This window comes from Staurois parvus, unplaced genomic scaffold, assembly GCF_062004578.1.
Source record: "Staurois parvus isolate SC_StPar_1 unplaced genomic scaffold, SC_StPar_1.0 ptg000196l, whole genome shotgun sequence".
Lineage (NCBI taxonomy): Eukaryota > Metazoa > Chordata > Amphibia > Anura > Ranidae > Staurois > Staurois parvus.
The window spans coordinates 2,163,671-2,185,131 of record NW_028317992.1 but is presented as its reverse complement, the minus strand read 5'-3'; the positions used below and the strand labels follow the sequence as shown (position 1 = coordinate 2,185,131).

Genomic DNA, 21,461 nt, shown 5'->3' with positions numbered 1-21,461 from the left:
TTCTAGTCCTCTGCTGCTGGTTACATGTTCAAATAATAAATACAGAGTAAAAACAAATAATTAATAGCAATAAACTGTTTTAAAATGTCATACATATATATATATTTGATATCAAATGTTTATTATTTTTTGGCAATAACATGGTGTGGGCAGATATCTGCCAGTCACAGACTGTGTCACACCCCCCCCAGCCTGTGTCTTGGAATAACAGGATAGAGAAATCCTCCATTAATCAAGATGTAATATTGTGTTTAGCTGGTTAGTGAGCAGAGAGAGATATTTGTGCATATACACAGCGGTAAATGACAGCAACAGTAATACCTCATCTGGAATATGCAGCTCAGTTTTGGGCACCAATTCATAAAAAGAACATTGGGGAACTGGAGAAAGTACAGAGAAGGGCAACCAAACTGATAAGAGGCATGGAGGAGATCAGCTATGAGGAAAGATTAGAGGAACTGAATTTATTCTCTCCTGAGAAGAGGAGATTAACTGGCCATAAAAGCATGACTCCTCTAGGCTGCTATGTACGGCAATGTGTGTGACTAACGGATTGTATGGCAATGTGTGTGACTAACGGATTGTACGGCAATGTGTGTGACTAATGGATTGTATGGCAATGTGTGTGACTAACGGATTGTACGGCAATGTGTGTGACTAACGGATTGTATGGCAATGTGTGTGACTAACGGATTGTATGGCAATGTGTGTGACTAACGGATTGTACGGCAATGTGTGTGACTAACGGATTGTATGGCAATGTGTGTGACCAGGGGCGGACTGACAACTCATGGGGCCCCCGGGGCAATAAGGGATCATGGGGCCCCTGTGTTCTTGCCCAAACTCAAAAAAGCCTATGAAAAAGGTACCAGGGGCATCTCATGGGGCCCCCTACTGACCCCGGGCCCTCAGGCAGTGCCCGAGTTTCCAAATGGTCAGTCCGCCCTTGTGTGTGACTAATGGATTGTATGACAATGAAGCCACTTGCCTTGCAATTCTAGACTTATCCAGCCAAATAAATCTGACAGCAGCTCTAGCCATCCTCCTCTATTCAAAACTAAGACAAAAAATCCAAACTTGCCTTTACTCCTTTACTTACATTTTAAAGCTGGACTTCACCCCAAAAACACAAATTCTCTGCAGCTGCCTCCGGGCCCCTCCTTCTACAACAACTGGATTTTTTTTTTAAGTGCTTTTGACTTTTTTGTGCTGCAAGCAAGAATAATGTTGTGCTCCATTCCACGCATGCACAGATGTGCTGACGGCCCCTGTGAGACCTCTGGAACCTGGCAGAGACCTTCCGCACATCTGCGCATGTGCGAGGTTTCATGTGCGAATGCATGAAAATGGTGCAACGCAGGAGGTCACTCCTCTCTGTATGCACATGCGCAGAGAAATTCAGTGCTTGCACAGATGTGCCCCAAGGCTCTGCAAGGCCAGGCAGAGCCCTTTGGCACATCTCTGCAAATGCTGGACCTTCAAAGATGGCGGCACCAGTGAGCGGTGGGGCCAGCATTAAGGGGACGCAAGTTCTTCTTTAAAGTGGTTGTAAACATCAGATATGAAATATGATCAAAGCATATCCCTCTATAGTGTGTACATGTCTCAATCCAGAGCACTAAGTGTCATTTCTGTCTGAGGGAGCTCCAACACACAGCCTGTGATTGACAGTCTCAGCTCTGTTCCTGTGTGCTGTGGTGTCCCTTTCCTCCAATCAGCTCTCACTGAGCTCTTCAGTGTGTAATTTCAGCTTTTCTGAAAGCTCAGACAAACGGTATAAATTCTGCACTTTGAAAGGCTGTAGTGAAGACAGAACTGCAGATAAAAAGGTACAACTGATGAAGGAGGATTTGTTTAATCTCTGTGTATAGCCTGAGAGCAGTCACTTCACTGAGTACATGTGAGGGTTTACAACCACTTTAAGTGAGAGTGTATTCCAAATGACCAGAAACTGTGGGTGGGAGCAAAAAGTCATTGCATGCTATCAGGTTCACAGTTTTGTGATGCAGAAAATATGCCAGCACATATTTTTATCTAAACAGCCATGCAGAGATGGAAAAGTAACCTGTGTACAATGTAAATATTACATTTAAATGTTTTTTTTTCTTTTACACAGTAGTGTCCCTTTCCATCAGAGTCCAAAATACAATAAAAAAAAGAAACAAAAATAATTTTGCTTGGACCTGGAAACAAGTAAGACATCATTTATATTTTATTATTTTGCAATATTTTTTTTTCCAGCAAGCAATACATTGTACATGTAGGAAACCATTCAAATGTGACGGTCGGGAACCATTGCCAAGCTTTTTTTTTTTTAAATGACCCTCGTAGACACAACATCATTATTTTCTGTATATACTTTAACACAACTGAGCAAATTCTGCAAGCAAACGAAATCCCCCCAAAAAACCCTCTTAGCATTTTCCGTACGGCTGTGGTATTGCGGAGCCCTTGTGGTTCGGGAGTCAATATTGAAGGTTTGGAAATGGTTTATGAACAAAATGCTAACGTGTGGTTTTCAGAAATTGGAATTAAAATGACATATATTAGGATCATAAATGTATCCTCATAAATTAAATGTAAAATAACATTAAGATCATAAATGTATCCTCATCAATTAAATGTAAAATTACATTAAGATCATAAATGTATCCTCATAAATTAAATGTAAAATTAAATTTATTATATATCCTCATAAATTAAATTTAAAATTAAATTTATTATGTATCCTCATAAATTAAATTTAAAATTAAATTTATTATATATCCTCATAAATTAAATTTAAAATTAAATTTATTATATATCCTCATAAATTAAATTTAAAATTAAATTTATTAAGATCATAAATGTATCCTCATAAATGAAATTTAAATTTATTAAATTCATAAATGTATCCCAATTTTTTTCCCCTAAGCTTATCCGTCTTTATATAACTTTTTATTCATTTCAACAATTATTATTCAGAACTTACTAAATTCATCATGTTACCATCCTTTTCAGCACGTTCCTCATATTACCCACATGCTGGTATATTTGTTCATTTTGGAACGGCATCTCAACACTCACTGCTAACTAATGTGCGTTGCAGTTTGCTGCTGAAAATGCTGCGTACACAATTTTTGATCTGTTGCAATGCATTGGGCAGCCAATTCCAATGGATGTCCAAGAGGAAGAAGATGTAAGATGCTCAGCTTGGATGTTTAGTCTGTCCAATGAAAGGTGTTGGATGGGCTTGATGACTAGACCTTGGTAGCTATAAGGCCCCAAAGGGCATCAGCTTCCAAAATGGAGAAATCCAAAAAAGACAAAAAGAGTGCAAGATGGTCATCTTAAGAGTCCATAGCCATTTATTGCAGATAACAACTAGAAGATAAAGGGTATCCAACATGTTTCGGGGGAATGACAGTCTCCCTTCATCAGGACTTAAAAAGAAAATGACAATGTTTTCTTTAGGACTCTGTCTCAAGAATCTTGGGAAGTATTCTGAATTGGGGAAAAAATATTACTAGTTGTGGTCTATGTGTGAAAAAATTGTGTCATTCTATAGCCTTTACCTATAGATAGCGTTCTATACCAGCTGACAAAGGGTTTTTTTTGACCCCCCAAATACAATGAATAACTTTTATCTTCTTGTTGTCACATCAGTATCTGTAATAAATCATTGTGGACTCTTAGGATGACTGTCTGGTGCTCTTTTGTCAATTTCATCCACATAAATGGGCTGCCCTAATGCTAAGCACATTAATGCGTCACACAACACACTGGTTGTGAATGGGCCCAAAAATTGTTTCTTTTTTTAAAAGATATTTAACCTTTGTTAAACAGACACACATTATAAAGCCTCAACGATGTACATAGCAAACGTTTGAGGAGATCCCATACAAACCAATATTTCCAAGCTATCTGAAAATGTACAATCTATGCTATACTGTCATCTATGAAAAATAGAAGCAGCAAGTCGGACCTATAGATAGCCAGTTTAACAGCAGCCTTTGTTGGGTCACCAGCTCTTAGCCAATCAATGGGCAGCATGCTATTGAATAAAAGTCACAAGCAGGGGCGGACTGACAACTCAAGGGGCCCTCGGGCAATAGGGGATCATGGGGCCCCTGTGTCCTTGCGCAAACTTAAAAAAGCCTATGAAAAAGGTACCAGGGGCATTTCATGGAGCCCCCTACTGACCCTGGGCCCTCAGGCACTGCCCAAGTTTCCAAATGGTCAGTCTGCCCCTGGTGACAAGCTGTTTTTAGTAACACATGTTGTTACAAACTATGACGACTTCTAGGAATTGTTGGCCCTTCACAAAAACCTTTGGTCCCTATTTTCAAATATGTTTGTAGGTCCAGTTATCTCAGATTTTGATCTCCTATAATGTTCAAGTAGAAAAAAAGAGAATCTGACTTTTTTTTGTAAGGTAGCACGGACTGTCTGAGATCATTTTACCCTTAGACAGTGGTGGAAACAGGTCCATTGACCTTTTTAGGCTGTTTGTTATTGTCATCATGGGCAGACATATTTGTACATAAACTGGCATTCACGTTTGAAACGTCTAACGTCTACCCAGATAAAAACAGAATAGAAATATCATAATGCATGTTTGTGATCTAGCCTTGGTTTTGTTCAACACTTTTGGCCTGGATGGTGGGACAGCCAGTTTGGAATAAGCTTGCATGATCATCTACTGTTTGTTATTGTCATCATGGGCAGACATATTTGTACATAAACTGGCATTCACGTTTGAAATGTCTACCACCTACCCAGATGAAAACAAAATAGAAATATCATAATGAGTGTTTGTGAACTAGCCTTGGTTTTGTCCAACACTCTTCGCCTGGATGGTGGGACAGCCAGTTTGGAATAAGCTTGCTATACTGCATATGTCATCTATGAAAAATAGAAGCAGCAAGTCGGACCAATAGATAGCCAGTTTGACAGAAGCCTTTGCTGGGTCACCAGCTCCTAGCCAATCAATGGGCAGCATACTTATGAATAAAAGTCACAAGTTGTTTTTAGTAACACATGTTGTCACAAACTGACGGCTTCTAGGAATTGTTGGCCCTTCACAAAAAACCTTTGGTCCCTATTTTCAAATATGTTTTTAGGTCCAGTTATCTCAGATTTTGATCTTCTATAATGTTCAAGTAGAAAGAAAGAGAATCTGACTTTTTTTTATAAGGTAGCACAGACTGCCTGAGATCATTTTACCCTTAGACAGTGGTGGAAACAGGTCCATTGACCTTTTTAGGCTGTTTGTTATTGTCATCATGGGCAGACATATTTGTACATAAACTGGCATTCACGTTTGAAACGTCTAACGTCTACCCAGATAAAAACAGAATAGAAATATCATAATGCATGTTTGTGATCTAGCCTTGGTTTTGTTCAACACTTTTGGCCTGGATGGTGGGACAGCCAGTTTGGAATAAGCTTGCATGATCATCTACTGTTTGTTATTGTCATCATGGGCAGACATATTTGTACATAAACTGGCATTCACGTTTGAAATGTCTACCACCTACCCAGATGAAAACAAAATAGAAATATCATAATGAGTGTTTGTGAACTAGCCTTGGTTTTGTCCAACACTCTTCGCCTGGATGGTGGGACAGCCAGTTTGGAATAAGCTTGCTATACTGCATATGTCATCTATGAAAAATAGAAGCAGCAAGTCGGACCAATAGATAGCCAGTTTGACAGAAGCCTTTGCTGGGTCACCAGCTCCTAGCCAATCAATGGGCAGCATACTTATGAATAAAAGTCACAAGTTGTTTTTAGTAACACATGTTGTTACAAACTGACGGCTTCTAGGAATTGTTGTCCCTTCACAAAAAACCTTTGGTCCCTATTTTCAAATATGTTTGTAGGTCCAGTTATCTCAGATATTGATCTTCTATAATGTTCAAGTAGAAAGAAAGAGAATCTGACTTTTTTTTGTAAGGTAGTACAGACTGTCTGAGATCATTTTACCCTTAGACAGTGGTGGAAACAGGTCCATTGACCTTTTTAGGCTGTTTGTTATTGTCATCATGGGCAGACATATTTGTACATAAACTGGCATTCACATTTGAAATGTCTACCATCTACCCAAATAAAAACAGAATAGAAATATCATAATGCATGTTTGCGAACTAGGCTTGGTTTTGTCCAACACTCTTGGCCTGGATGGTGGGACAGCCAGTTTGGAATAGGCTTGCATGATCATCTACTGTTTGTTATTGTCATCATGGGCAGACATATTTGTACATAAACTGGCATTCACGTTTGAAATGTCTACCACCTACCCAGATAAAAACAAAATAGAAATATCATAATGAGTGTTTGCGAACTAGCCTTGGTTTTGTCCAACACTCTTGGCCTGGATGGTGGGACAGCCAGTTTGGAATAGGCTTGCTATACTGCACATGTCATCTATAAAAAATAGAAGCAGCAAGTCGGACCAATAGATAGCCAGTTTTACAGAAGCCTTTGCTGGGTCACCAGCTCCTAGTCAATCAATGGGCAGCATACTTATGAATAAAAGTCACAAGCTGTTTTTAGTAACACATGTTGTTACAAACTGACGGCTTCTAGGAATTGTTGGCCCTTCGCAAAAACCTTTGGTTCCTATTTACAAATATGTTTGTAGGTCCAGTTATCTCAGATTTTGATCTTCTATAATGTTCAAGTAGAAAGAAAGAGAATCTGACTTTTTTTGTAAGGTAGTACAGACTGTCTGAGATCATTTTACCCTTAGACAGTGGTGGAAACAGGTCCATTGACCTTTTTAGGCTGTTTGTTATTGTCATCATGGGCAGACATATTTGTACATAAACTGGCAATCACGTTTGAAATGTCTACCATCTACCCAGATAATAACAGAAAAGAAATATCATAATGAGTGTTTGCGAACTAGCCTTGGTTTTGTCCAACACTCTTGGCCTGGATGGTGGGACAGCCAGTTTGGAATAAGCTTGCAAGATCATCTACTGTTTGTTATTGTAATCAAGGGCAGACATATTTGTACATAAACTGGCATTCACGTTTGAAATGTCTACCGTCTACCCAAATAAAAACAGAATAGAAATATCATAATGCATGTTTGCGAACTAGCCTTGGTTTTGTCCAACACTCTTGGCCTGGATGGTGGGACAGCCAGTTTGGAATAGGCTTGCATGATCATCTACTACCCGTCTGGAGAACTCAGCCCAAAGGATATCTCTGAACAAAAAAACCCACATATTTGGTATATTTCTGCAGCGCACTCACATTCCCCACATTTTGTATCATTAACAAGGTACTATCAAAAATCCTGTTGATCTGCCAGTAATTCAGTGAGTGCCTAATTCCTGTAATAAGATGGCAACTATGCTCTACTGCACTAAAAATCAAATGCATTGTTGTAAGTCCTGTCCAACCCTCTTCTGGTAGGCTTCAGAACACCCTCCATGCAATGGATATAAGGAAAGGAATGTGTTCTTAGTCTAGCACAGTGGTCTTCAAACCAGATGCGGCCCTTTGCTTGCTTATATAGCAGCCCTTGGGGCACTATTTTCATCCACTGATGCCAACAATGGAAAATAATCCCCCCTTCCACTGACACCAATGAAGGGGCACAATTCCTCTCAATGACACCAATGATGGGGCACAATTCCTCCAAATGATGCCAAAGATGGGACACAAATCCTCTTGATGACACCAACACTGGGGTTCAATGACACCAATGATCGGGCACAACTCCTCCCACTGATGCCAATGATGGGGCACAATTCCTCCAACTGACACCAAAGATGGGGTATTGTTTGTTCCCACTGATGTTGGGACATTTTCTACTGACAATGGTTACAGTCCGGCCCCTCTTAAGTCTGAAGGACGGTAAACTGGCTCTTTGATCAGAAAGTTTGGAGACTCCTGGTCTAGCAGAAGGAATTCGTGCAGGGCTAACAGAACTAGGATTTCAGTGTTGTCAGCTCAAACAGGGTGTTAGGAGCTCACTGGATTTATGACATAGAGACAAACCATGAGGGAATGTGCATGTATGCAAAGATTTACCATTTCATTTTTATTATTATTTTTGTTATCTTTGCCCAGACATACATTTTAAGCAATACAATACAAATGACTCGCAGTGTAAAAGTAGAGTCAGGATGACCCACTTTCTTTGGAACATCCTAATCCTTAATATCTATCCAGACATGCCCATCCAGACTAAGCAAACCTTTCAAACAGGAATATTTTTTTTTTCACAATTCTTTTTATTGAAGCTAAACACTCAAAAATGTCCCTGATTAATAAAAAGGAAACTGTTCTTGTCGAACTTTAAGATCATCTTAGAAGAGAAAAAAAAAATCACAAGTGGTCAGAATTATCCATAGAGCCAATGGAGGTGGAAACCTAAAGAATATCGGGGGTCAGCTTATCTGTAAATTTTGTATCTAGGCCGATCTGCAGTGTGTTTGTTTGTACACTAGACACTAATTCCTCTAAAATATAGCAAGCCTGAAGACTAGCCAGTAAATCACCAATTAAAATTTTTGGTTTATTAAGGAAGAGCAAAGATACCATTGGCAGTGGTCGCAATTGGTTACTCCACTGAGAGTGGAACCAAATTTTACTCTGTCAAGTAATTATTGTTGTCTGGGTCCTCACTAGAAAGATTTTCTTTCACTTCTGGCCCTGGTGTTCTCAATGCCATAGCTGTTAGCTGGATTTTCTGTTTGTTTTCTCTACATACGCCCAATTGGGTACTTTATTAGACCTTGGTGACAGTGTAACCCATTCTTTAGGTGTTATGAGTATACACAGAGAAGGAACTTGAAAACAAGTGAAAAGGAAGTTCAGCTTATGGCAATGAGCTGATGGCCACTGGAAAAGGAAGCGAGAAGAACTTCTTCTGGTGGAGACACAGACAGCAATAAAACAAGGATGTAACCCTTCCCCATTTGATCTAAAACAGAAAAATAGATATAGCACCTCCTAACTGGATTATTGAAGTTTTTTACTGAAAAGGTCTTACGCTACTTGGGTGATTTTAGTAGCTCAACTGTGCTGCAATGGTGCACAGTGGTGTAAGTTACACAGCAGCATAAGGAAGCACTTATTTATACATGTGATGCGGACATTTCATATTTAAATATTGAGATTGTGGCTCACTAATGAATTCTAAACCTCCAAATCTTGGGTAAGAGGCCATATAAGTACATAAGGATTGTTACCTTAGTTGACTTCATACAACTTCATTCTTTATCTGTATCTGTCATTGTTTAATTAAATGTTGTACTTATACGTTTTTGTGTGATCTCTCTTTGCACACATCAAATACAACCCCAAAAACCTAAACTATTATGTATCCTTGACAAAACAGCATGATAAAAGAACAATGCTGGAATCGGGGTGATTAGAGTAGAACTTCATGTTTAAAGGTGTCCCATCATTTCTCCCCCTGTGATAAAAATGAAAAAAGAATTCATACCTTTTTCCAAGGGTCTTCTGGTCGGTCAAATGATGTCACCTATTCCTGCCACAATGGTAGGCTATGGGGGGGGGTCCTTACTTCAGAGACCTAAGACCTGTAAGCACTCTTCAGGGTAATACTATGAGCACAGGCCAGCATGGCCACATGAGCTCAGGGGTGGGTCCTAGACAGCCTAGGCTCAGGGGTGGGTCCACGGCAGCCTGGGCTCACGGGTGGGTCCACGGCAGCCTGGGCTCAGGGGTGGGTCCACGGCAGCCTGGGCTCACGGGTGGGTCCACGGCAGCCTGGGCTCACGGGTGGGTCCACGGCAGCCTGGGCTCACGGGTGGGTCCACGGCAGCCTGGGCTCACGGGTGGGTCCACGGCAGCCTGGGCTCACGGGTGGGTCCACGGCAGCCTGGGCTCACGGGTGGGTCCACGGCAGCCTGGGCTCACAGGAAGTGGATTAAATAATACTGGTTGTCAAACCCACAAGGAGAGCAACATCTACTGCAGGGAACAGCACTTTTTTTTTTACAATTGCAGGACTTTTTATTTTTGTAAAACAATTTTCTGCTTTAAACACTGCTGTGTAGCATTCACCATGAAGATCCCTTTAGCTTTTAGTGATCGGTTGCTACTCAAAGGGTAGAATTAGCAGCACAGCTGAGCTACTCTATGCATAGACTGCGAGCATTTTTGGGTGTAAAAACAGGATTTGATGTTGAATAGACATATGGATGTGTGTGTATATAACTCTAGTACTTATAAATTATCTGCACATGGGTATTGCTATTCCCTACATGGTCCCACAGCAAGCCCCCACTTCTTTTATTATATTAGACCCTCGTTCACCCCCCGGTCCTACTACATAGACGCTACCAACTATCCACTTTCAACCACTGAGTACATGTTACACCAAGTTACCACACACGGGAGTTTAGGGACATGACAGGGAGGGCGAATCGTTACGTGGAACGATACATTCTGATTTGTAGCACCGTGAGCACATATAAATTGACCATTCTCACATCTTGATCGTACGACAAATAAAACCTTTAGAATGGGTCAGTGTCGGAAAAAGTGCGGGCAACTGTGTGAAGACAGGGGGGAAAGAGAGAGATAGGAACGAGAACTCTAGAATACAATCAAAGCATAAGCAATCTCCAACATATTCTGTGGCCTTGGTAAGAAAAATAATACGGTAGTAGTAGTAAGTGCTATTAAATTACTCTTTTGCTTCGGCCAGCTTATTATTGATCTCTTTGCTCTTCTCCTTGTCGTCTGGTTTGGCGGTGGAGGTTGTCTCGGCCGCCTTCTTCTTGGAGGCTCGTCCCGGGGTCAGCTGCTTGTCTTTGGCCTTTTTCACAGGTTTATGGCTTGGGGTGGTCTTTTTTGGTTTGGAGGGTTGGACACTCGGCTTCTCCACCTGGATAGACAGACAGACAGACAGACGCACAGACCAGAACAAAAATAGAAAGGACACACATGGAGAGGAGGGAGAAAGGTTTTAGAATTAAGCGTTGTGGGGCATTCTACATTGCTTTTCATACAATACAAGTTTTTTGTTGGTTAGTTTGCATAAAAGGTTTTAGCAAGATTATGCATGGCTCATCTGTTCCCAAGCTTCCCTCTCAAGAGCAGGCGCTTGGGTGGTAGCTTACCACCACCCATGTAGAAGATCGGAAAGTCCAGCACTTAAAGTGTTACTAAACCCAGGACCCTGCATTCACTGCTAAATACCTTTTCTCATCAGCAGTTAGGACAGTCTTGTGACTTCTAGCAGTGTCCAGCAAAGCACTGGTTAAAGCTTGTAGGAGGCTGTTTCATTTGGTCTAGGAGGATGCAAAACCCCAGACCTCTGTCTGGACAGTGCTGATTGGCCCTGTGCTGATCACATGCACTCTTCCAAGAAAAAAAACCTCTCTAGTAATACACACCAAACTGAGCATGTGTAGAATGATTCCACACGATACGCCTTATCAGGAGATAAGAGGGGGGCACTGGGAAAAGGGGAGGATCAGAGAGGACCGGATCAAACAGCTTTTGTATACAATACAGAAGATTAACCCCTTAGGTTCCACAGCATGCTTTACTGCATATACAGACTGATTTTACGGTTGTGGGTTTAGTAAACACTTTAATATCCACGTATGAATGAAACCTCACTTTATTCTGAACTAGGCACACAATCCGAAAGTACCACAATGAAATTCAGATGCACTGCTTGAAAAAAGGACATGCCATCCAAAACGTGTTGGTTTCTGATATTATGACTAGTTGAGATTTTACTCATATGTGGATCTGAAGTGCTGGACCTTCTTATTTCTTTGTTTTAAAGCTTTTCCAAAACAATATCTGGGTTATTTATTTAAACCAGGGGTCCACAAATGTTTCAAACAAAAGGACCAGTTTACTGTTCTTCAGACTTTGGTGGGAATGGACTGTGGCCAGTGTGAGTAGAAAATGCCCTGGAAGTAAACTATGCCCCGTCATTGGTATCAGTGGGAGGAATAGTGCCATTTGTTGGTATCAAGGTAAGGAATAGTGCCCCGTCATTGGTATTAGTGGGAGGAATAGTGCCCCATTGCTGGTGTCAGTGGGAGGAATGGTGCCCCATTGCTGGTGTCAGTGGGAGGAATGGTGCCCCATTGCTGGTGTCAGTGGGAGGAATGGTGCCCATTGCTGGTGTCAGTGGGAGGAATGGTGCCCCATTGCTGGTGTCAGTGGGAGGAATGGTGCCCCATCGTTGGTATCAGTGGGAGGAATGGTGCCCCGTCGTTGGTATCAGTAGGAAGAATAGTGCCCCGTCATTGGTATCAGTGGGAGGAATAGTGCCATTTGTTAGTATCAAGGTAAGGAATAGTGCCCCCTCATTGGTATTAGTGGGAGGAATAGTGCCCCATTGCTGGTGTCAGTGGGAGGAATGGTGCCCCATTGCTGGTGTCAGTGGGAGGAATGGTGCCCCATTGCTGGTGTCAGTGGGAGGAATGGTGCCCCATTGCTGGCGTCAGTGGGAGGAATGGTGCCCCATTGCTGGCGTCAGTGGGAGGAATGGTGCCCCATTGCTGGCGTCAGTGGGAGGAATGGTGCCCCATTGCTGGCGTCAGTGGGAGGAAGGGTACCCCATTGCTGGCTTAAGTGGGAGGAAGGGTACCCCATTGCTGGCTTAAGTGGGAGCAATAGTGTCCCATTGTTGGTGTCAGTGGGGAAAATAGCGCCTTGTATCAGTGGCAAGAATAGTGCTTCGAGGGCCGGATAAAGGCAAGCAAAGGGCCACATCTGGCCCCCGGGCAACAGTTTGGAGACCACTGATTTAAAGTGACACCGTCAAAAGGGAACTAAGGGGTTGCCATTGTGGCTTCCTGAAATAATGTAGGTTTCCTGGCTGTGTCTAACTTTTGAGTCATAGGCCAGAGCCCTGACAGTAATTGAATGTCAGAAGTGTGTCAGAATTTCTTATTCCTATACTTTTATTGGGTCAAAAACTCTAAAAGCTGCATTACAGACTGGGATCCTGAATTCTCAGGGGAAGACTTCAGTAATGGCAACCTCCATGTCATGACAAATGAAAAGGCCCGTAAATTGCATCTCTGGCTGCAACGTTTGATTAGAGTACGGATAGGGAGGGTAAGGAACTGGTTTATACTGCTGTCTGGGACTGCATTGAGGGGATTCCTGGTGTCAGTAGTGCCTTTTATGGACTGTCCCTCAGCACCCTCACATCCAATGCAGGGCTATGGATAGGGTTGCCACCTCATCCCTTTAAAACTGAACACATATTACTTACACAGGTTCTGTAGCTGATTAAGGTGGTAATTAAACTCACTTGGTGCCTTATCTGCAATAAATTAGCCCCAGAATCTGTGTAATTAATATGTGTTCATATTGGTTTTAAAGGGATGAGGTGGCAACCCTGGCTATGGCCCCTACATCAATCTTGATAATGTCAGGACCTTAGACCCCTAAAGCATTGGGGAGAAGATGCTCTGGGAGCCAGTGTAGCCATGTGGAACAGCCGAGGATCGTGTAGGTCGATCTACTTTTCCATGCCCCCTAGACCTAAATGAGCAGTTCACTTTTGCTGTGCAGGCCAGGGAGTATTTTCACGTTTCTGGGAGTTGAGCTTTAACCATGCCAGACTGTGATGCGTATGTCCATTCTTTTAGGCTTGGTTCACATATATGCATTTTACATTTGATGCTTTCTCTAGTGCTTTTTGCAGTTTGTTTTGCGTTTTTCTACATGCGTGTTTGACACGTTTTTGATGCATTTTTGACATGTTTTTACCACGTTTTGTTCAGCTCTTTTTTTATGTTAAAGTGGAATTTTTTTTGTTGCTGAGCAGAATAAAAATGCAAAACGCAGGAAAAACGCACTAACGTGCATTTCAGCAGCTTCTCCATTGAACGCTATTGTAGCAAAAATGATGCATTTTGCTTTTAAAAAAAGTCCCTGACCCTTTCCAAAAATGCAGCAGCTCAAAAAATGCATAGATGTGAACATGTTCCATAGGAAACTGTGTTAAATGGACAGTAGTGTGCAGGGGCGGACTGACAACTCATGGGGCCCCTGGGCAATAGGGGATCATGGGGCCCCTGTGTCCTTGCGCAAACTCAAAAAAGCCTATGAAAAAGGTACCAGGAGCATCTCATGAGGCCCCTTACTGACCCCGGGCCCTCGGGCAGTGCCCGAGTTTCCAAATGGTCAGTCTGCCCCTGGGTGCGTTTCTGAATAAAGCACTAAAAAACGCACTGGTGTGAACGGAGCCTGATATGGCGTCTAGGTTGACCTAAAGCCACCAATCTGTCTGACACACGGGTATGCTTGCCAAATATATCGAAGGCCCAAAATTTAAAAGTAGCCAGCCCAACCAAAGGGATTGAACATGATAGAAATGCACCAATTCAAATAAAATATGTTTTAATCTCTATCCTAAAAATCATATGATAGGAGAAATGTGTATAAAAAATACCAATAATTAAAAATGATGTCTGTGATTAATCATAAATTATAAATACTGATAATCTTATGCTTTATATCAATACAAATTAACCTAGTGCATAAATGAATAAAAACAATGAAAAATGAAAAAAATTTTGAAAAAAAGTCCCATATAATAAAAGTGACTTTGTGCTGAAAAATCTTCGATCTATATTGATTATATATCCGTGACTGCTTGTGAATCCTCCCAAAAGTGAAGATGTGCGCTCACCTCATTGGAAGCCTGCAATTAGGCTATATAAGCATTCGGTTCTCCTCCCTTGGAACCTACTTGTTAGAAACTCTTGCTTTGAGATAATAGATATCCGTAATAGACGATATGTGCTATGGATCACTTCTCCAGAGGATGCAACTCCTCTATATTCTCATCTCCATGCGGTTCTCCACATATAAAAAAGATCTCGACATGGTGCTTTATCTTTTATAAAGATCGGCTTTATTTGCTCAGAATATGGCACTCACATATATTGTATTCAGACAGTGGTAACTCGAATACGATCCGAAACTTCCACTGACTGTCGGAGCTGTACACCCGTGGTCCGGCAAACGAACTGACTCCCTCCGAGTGACGTTACAGTCCCACCCGTACGCGTTACGCCACTGGTCACGTGGCTTCATCAGGGGGATTTGATTGAATCAAATCCCCCTGATGAAGCCACGTGACCAGTGGCGTAACGCGTAGGGGTGGGACTGTAACGTCACTCGGAGGGAGTCAGTTCGTTTGCCGGACCACGGGTGTACAGCTCCGACAGTCAGTGGAAGTTTCGGATCGTATTCGAGTTACCACTGTCTGAATACAATATATGTGAGTGCCATATTCTGAGCAAATAAAGCCGATCTTTATAAAAGATAAAGCACCATGTCGAGATCTTTTTTATATGTGGAGAACCGCATGGAGATGAGAATATAGAGGAGTTGCATCCTCTGGAGAAGTGATCCATAGCACATATCGTCTATTACGGATATCTATTATCTCAAAGCAAGAGTTTCTAACAAGTAGGTTCCAAGGGAGGAGAACCGAATGCTTATATAGCCTAATTGCAGGCTTCCAATGAGGTGAGCGCACATCTTCACTTTTGGGAGGATTCACAAGCAGTCACGGATATATAATCAATATAGATCGAAGATTTTTCAGCACAAAGTCACTTTTATTATATGGGACGTTTTTTTCAAAAATTTTTTCATTTTTCATTGTTTTTATTCATTTATGCACTAGGTTAATTTGTATTGATATAAAGCATAAGATTATCAGTATTTATAATTTATGATTAATCACAGACATCATTTTTAATTATTGGTATTTTTTATACACATTTCTCCTATCTTATGATTTTTAGGATAGAGATTAAGTGATTTAAATAATAATATAATAATTGGAGGTTTGGGAGCGCAACACTATTTGATTTTATTTTGCGTTTTGCCACATTGGTAGTTATGTGCTAGAGGTTGCGATCCAACTTTAAAGTGTTTAATAAGGAGTTTTTTTCTGCTTTCTGGCTCGCAAGACACTTCAAATATTTTTTACAAATAAAATATGTATTTATAATCTAGTTATTATTTCTAATAGTGCACTCAGCAAATATGACTAAAAACTACCCAGTCTGATAGAATTGCCCACAAGGTTTCAGGGTTCATGAAGAATGTGCAGTTGTGAAACTAGAGCACACCCATCGAATATGTGATCTGCCAAAACAGGATACAGGTGCCATTCGTTCAAACAAGACTGCAGATTAAACATGTGTTATTAAAAAAAAAATCAACCTTTAGAATCACTTTAATATATCCATCCAGCTTAAAGTGGAAGAAAAGCCTTACTATAATTATTCTTAAATATGTTCCCTCCCCGTTTGTCCTATCTATCCTGCCTAACCCATATAAAAAAGGCTGTGTGTACTTACCTATTTTTATTCTGCTGTGTGATCCCACAGCCCCAGCTCTCCTGTGTCAGTAAGCAGCAGCTGCAGGGGAGAAGAGACGTGGGAACCCATGGGTGACATTACAGCTCCCTGAATTCCAAGCCATTGTCCTGCCTCCCCAACACAGTGCTGCAGGATCACATGACCAGAACAGACTTAATAAGTAAGTAATAAAGGATGGAGCCTTTATGTCCTGCACACACAAAATGTGGATTTACTAACACTGGCCATTACTCAACCCTGAACCTTAGTGGTGCCACACTGCTTGAACGGTGAGTCTACAGGAGAAAGTGCCAGAGATCGAATGAGTATAGCAGCCGAAGGTGATTTTTTTCTTTTATTTATAACCAATGCCAGGGGTGGTCATTTAGGTCTTTTTCCCAAGTTGGGGTTGGGCTTCACGTCTGTTCTGAACAGGAGACAGGGTCTTCCAAATATCCGGCATAAGGTCATCGATATTGCTAATGATTTGTTACTTAGCTCCGTCCTGTCCTATGATGTAAACATTTGATTTTCTTTCCCCACACTGCAGTTAAGCAGCTAATAATAGTGGTGTGGCGGCTTCTTCTGACAAGTCCCATTTACCCTCTTTAGATTTAATTACAATTTCCTGGAATTTCTGCAGAACATTTTATGGTATTTCTGTATCATTTCTATTCATTGCTCATTTTTTTTCTGCAGAAATGAAATAATGGCTTCTGAGTGTATCACAGCGGCAATAATGTTGTGCCTTAGGAGATTAGAGCAGTCTCTCAACCAGGGTGTCCAGGGACCCCGGGGTGCCCTCAGGCTTCTTCAGGGTGCCTTGGCAAAATGCCCAAAAATTGTATACAAGCCAGCAGGTGGATCAATCCTTCCTTTTAGTATACAAAATCACAGGTTTTCATTGTGCACTTTTATAACCTTCTAGCTGCCTGCATCCTAACAACCAATGACATCATCAGATGATGTGCCCTCAGGCTTCTTCAGGGGTGCCTTCAAGCTTCTTCAGGGGTGCCCTAAGGCTTTTTCAGGGGTGCCTTGGCAAAATGCCCAAAAATTGTATACAAGCCAGCAGGTGGATCGATCCTGCCTTTTAGTACACAAAGCCACAGGTTTTTATTATGCACGTTTATAACCTTTTAGCTGCCTGCATCCTAACAACCAATGACATCATCAGTTGATACGGAGGACGTGGGGTGCATGGACATAATCCTTGTTTGCCCCTCTCTCCCTCAGCATTGGAGTCACATTAGCAGAGTGAGCGAGAGAAACAGAAAAACATAGGAATACTAGTCAGTACCAGTGTGCAAAGGTGTATTTGCGTTGGAAGAATAAGTCACCTCTAACGTTTGGTGTACTGGATATTTGTAGAATAGTTTTTGACATTTTAGAATGTGGTGCCTTATCCATAATTTTAAAGGGTGCCTTGACTGAAAAATGGCTTAGAAACACTGAATTAGAGGCTAGACATAAGCTAGAGGTCTTAACCCCTTCTGGAGGCCCTTTAAGTGGGCCTTAACGCCATCAGGTGGGATGGACTTCCAGATCACATAGTCACTGTGATTGGCTGTAATAGGGGTCACATGATCAGGAGTCTAGCTCACCAGCTTCCGATCATAAACTGAGACCAGGAGTTGTCTGTGGGGTCTCTTGCTGGCTGTATGCCAAGCAGCTTCCCCTTTGCACACTGACCACAGGGGGTTGCTTACTCAATGACCTAGCAGCCTCTCAAGTATGAGCTATGCATACCTACACTGGTCCAAGCTGGCCCAATAAAAGTAGGCAATAAAGGTGATATTTGGAGTTCAGCTTTAAGATTAACCTGTTGCTTGCCTTGCATAGGCAAATCACAGGTCACCTGTAAAGGGTATATTCAAAAACAATAAAAATGGCCTGTTTGAATGAAACTATATGGTGTAGCCACACCTTCTATGGCTTGGCCCTAACACTACACCCCCCAGTACAGTTTTACCCATAGGAAATGACTGCATGTTTTGAGTCTGCCACTATACTAGTCTTTAAAAAATATTTTTAAAACCAGTAGAAAAAACATGAGACTGCAGAATTTCTTTAATTTGAAAAAATAAATGCCATAAGATGTACCCCAAGGTTCAGTGTTGGGACCCTTACTTTTTAATATATTTACAGTGAAGGAAATAAGTATTTGATCCCCTGCTGATTTTGAATGTTTGCCCACTCACAAAGAAATGATCAGTCTACAAATTGAATGGTAGGTGTATTGTAACTCTGAGAGATAGAATAGCAACATAAAATTCAAAAGAAATGCATATCTTGCTCTGACATATGTTTTTGTAAGTATTATTTCTGGTTATGAGATAAAATTCCATTGGTTATTTGTTTATTTTCTGGCATACTTACTCATTACGGTTTACATATTTACTAGATAGTTTCCTTATCTTTATGCCCCCTGAGGAAGATCTAAAATGTGGAATGATTGAAATGCATCGGGGTAATTTTTTCTTCCTATCTGTGTGGTCTTTGAAACACTGTCAGAGCAATGTTTAGAAATTATGTATTTTATACAAAAAATGTATATGTAATAAAGCTGCTAATTCTTTTACCCTAATGTCTTTTTGGATATATGTATATATGGATATAATTTGTCAATGCTGCAATAAAGTCTCACTGTGGGGTCTTCTGGCACATGTATTCATTTAGGGATGAGCAGCCAGATACTCAACTTTTTTGGTTATCATAGGTTTGATTTTTAGCCTTTTATACTTGTTGCCAATGGGAATATATTTTGCAGTGTTCATATACAGTCTTTTTGAAGAACTCCCATTTCTGTGTTGTGTTCATTGATGCCAATATTCCCTCCCAGTCTCTCAGCCTTGGAAAATTAGCCCTCTTAAAATCGAGGGCTTTTATTTTTCCCATACGTGCTTGCTGTTTACAGCTAACCATGAATGAAATCATGTTATGGTCACTGCTACCCAGATATTCTTTTATATGGACGTTCGTAATAAGCTCTGCATGGTTTGAAATTACCAGGTCCAGCAGAGCATCATTCCTAGTTAGGGCCTCTATGAACTCTACCATAAAATTGTACTGTAGTGGGTTTAAAACATTTTGCCCTTTAACTGTTCCTGGAGTACCATTACTTCAGTCCATTTCCGGGTAATTAAAATCCCCTATTATTATCACTGTCCCAGCCCTTGCAATCTGTGCAAGAAGCGGAGTCTCCACTTCCACATTAACACTGGGTGGCCTATAACAAGCTCCAATGATTACCTTTGTAGCAACCACCACCATGTGCAGTTCCACCCAAAATGCTTCAGCCTCATCACACTCTCCATCAACTAGGTCCTCTTTCACACTCGCTCTGAGATCACTTCTCACATAGAGACAGACACCACCACCTTTTCTATTTACTCCTGTCTCTCCGAAAGAGAACATAGCCAGGAATAATAATGGCCCAGTCATGTGAAGAAAGAAGCCAGGATTCAGAAATAGCAATTAAATCATAGTTCTCTTCATGCACCAAACCTTCCAACTCCCCTATTTTGCTTGGCAGACTTCTGGCATTGGTGAACAAACACTTTAATGCATTGACACCTTGTACACATGTATTTTGCATATTTTATATTTTCATACAAATGGTACCAATTCCACTGGTTGTTTGTAACATGGTAACCTTATCATCTGCCTTAGCCCTCCCCCATCTTTCCCCATTCCACCCACCAATACATACTGCCACCTGTCTGATCTGTCTACCCTGTTATAATCTAAATTCTCCCTCCCCCCTAGTTTAAATACTCCTCCAGCCTTCCCATAAACCTCTCCCCCAGAACAGCAGACCCCCTTCCATTTAGATGCAGACCATCTCTAGCATATAGGTTGCACCCCAATGAAAAGTCAGCCCAGTGCTCTAGAAACCCAAATACTTCCCTCTCACACCAGGTCTTTAGCCATGCATTGAGTTCTCTAATCTCCCCGTCTCTCCTGAGTTGCGCATGGCACAGGTAATATTTCAGAGAATATCACCTTGGAGGTCCTTCCCTTCAACTTGCAGCCTAGTTCTTTAAAATTGATTCTTGAGGAGCCTCCACCTTCCATGTATTCTGTCATTGGTTCCTACATGGACCAAGACAGCTGTGTCATGCCCAGCCCCTCCCAGTAATTTATCAACCTGGTCCACCACATGCTGAACCCTGGCACCAGGCAGACAGCAAACCATTCGGTTGAGGCGATCCTGGCGACAAATTATTCCATCATTAAAGAACAGCTTGGTCAACACCACACTGAGTAACAGTCCACAATAGGGAGTGTAGACATCCAATAGGCTGACTCTCTGAGGAAGAGGCAAGTCCTCAAAACGCGTCAGCCTATTGGATGTCTACACTCCCTATTGCGGACTGTTACTCGAGCTGTTCTTTTATGACGTGCCTTGACTTTATTGTCGTTTGTGAGTACAATACCTACTTTATTTCTTATTAAACATTTTTTATGGTAATGCACTAGGCCTGTGCGCCCTCTGTTTGTTCTTTCCTCATTGATGGCAGCAAGGTGTGCATGTTCCAGGACATTCTTAATGTGGTTGTAGCATTCATCGAGTCCATCCCCAAGCGCAGGATCATTTGTGTTTGTTGGTAAATTATTTCATCAGTCTGATTATAGAATCCCCTACTACCACCAGCTGTCTAGGCCTTCCTGCACTACCCTCACCACACCTCCCAGATGGTCTTCCCTCCCAGCTTTTAGAGAGAGAAGTGACATCCAGGGCTGCCACCCCTGAGCTTGCCACCCCCACATCTTCACCCAACTTGGCAAATCTGTTTTGGTGCTCAAACCCAGGGCCAGCCTTCCTTTTCTGTGAGCCCCTACCACTCCCTCTCGTTACAGTAACCCATCTTCCTACCTGATAATCCTGATTAGCCCCTCCACCCTCCACATCAATCCCATTAGCTACCTGCTCAGAGAGCAGAAGACCCCTTTCAAGAATGTTGGTTCTGCCCAATGTTGCAACTTGCTCCTCCAGATCATGAGTTTCCAGAAGGGCAATGCAGCGGTATCCATCCTGGAGCTGTTGCTCCATTGTTGCATACATGCTGCACACTGTGCACTGCACAAAACCTTCCACTCTGCTAGCACACATTATCCCAGTTACAA

The 21,461-nt window shown here is 41.7% G+C and overlaps 1 protein-coding gene across 5 annotated transcripts in view; it reads right to left on the bottom strand.

Annotated features, from left to right (window-relative positions):
• The window catches only part of MAP6 (microtubule associated protein 6), a 164,968-nt gene that overhangs the window by 59,973 nt on the left and 83,534 nt on the right, over positions 1 to 21,461 (bottom strand). For 3 of the 5 annotated variants that reach the window (XM_089677992.1, XM_089677991.1, XM_089677994.1), the window contains exon 3: positions 10,662 to 10,858. The exons of 1 other annotated variant lie outside the window; for it this stretch is intronic. In XM_089677992.1, the coding sequence (XP_089534118.1) occupies positions 10,662 to 10,858 (197 nt within the window). Of the gene's footprint in view, positions 1 to 2,194; positions 10,859 to 21,461 lie in introns of those variants that run through there. One more of the 5 variants, XM_089677993.1, reaches the window with a different exon arrangement.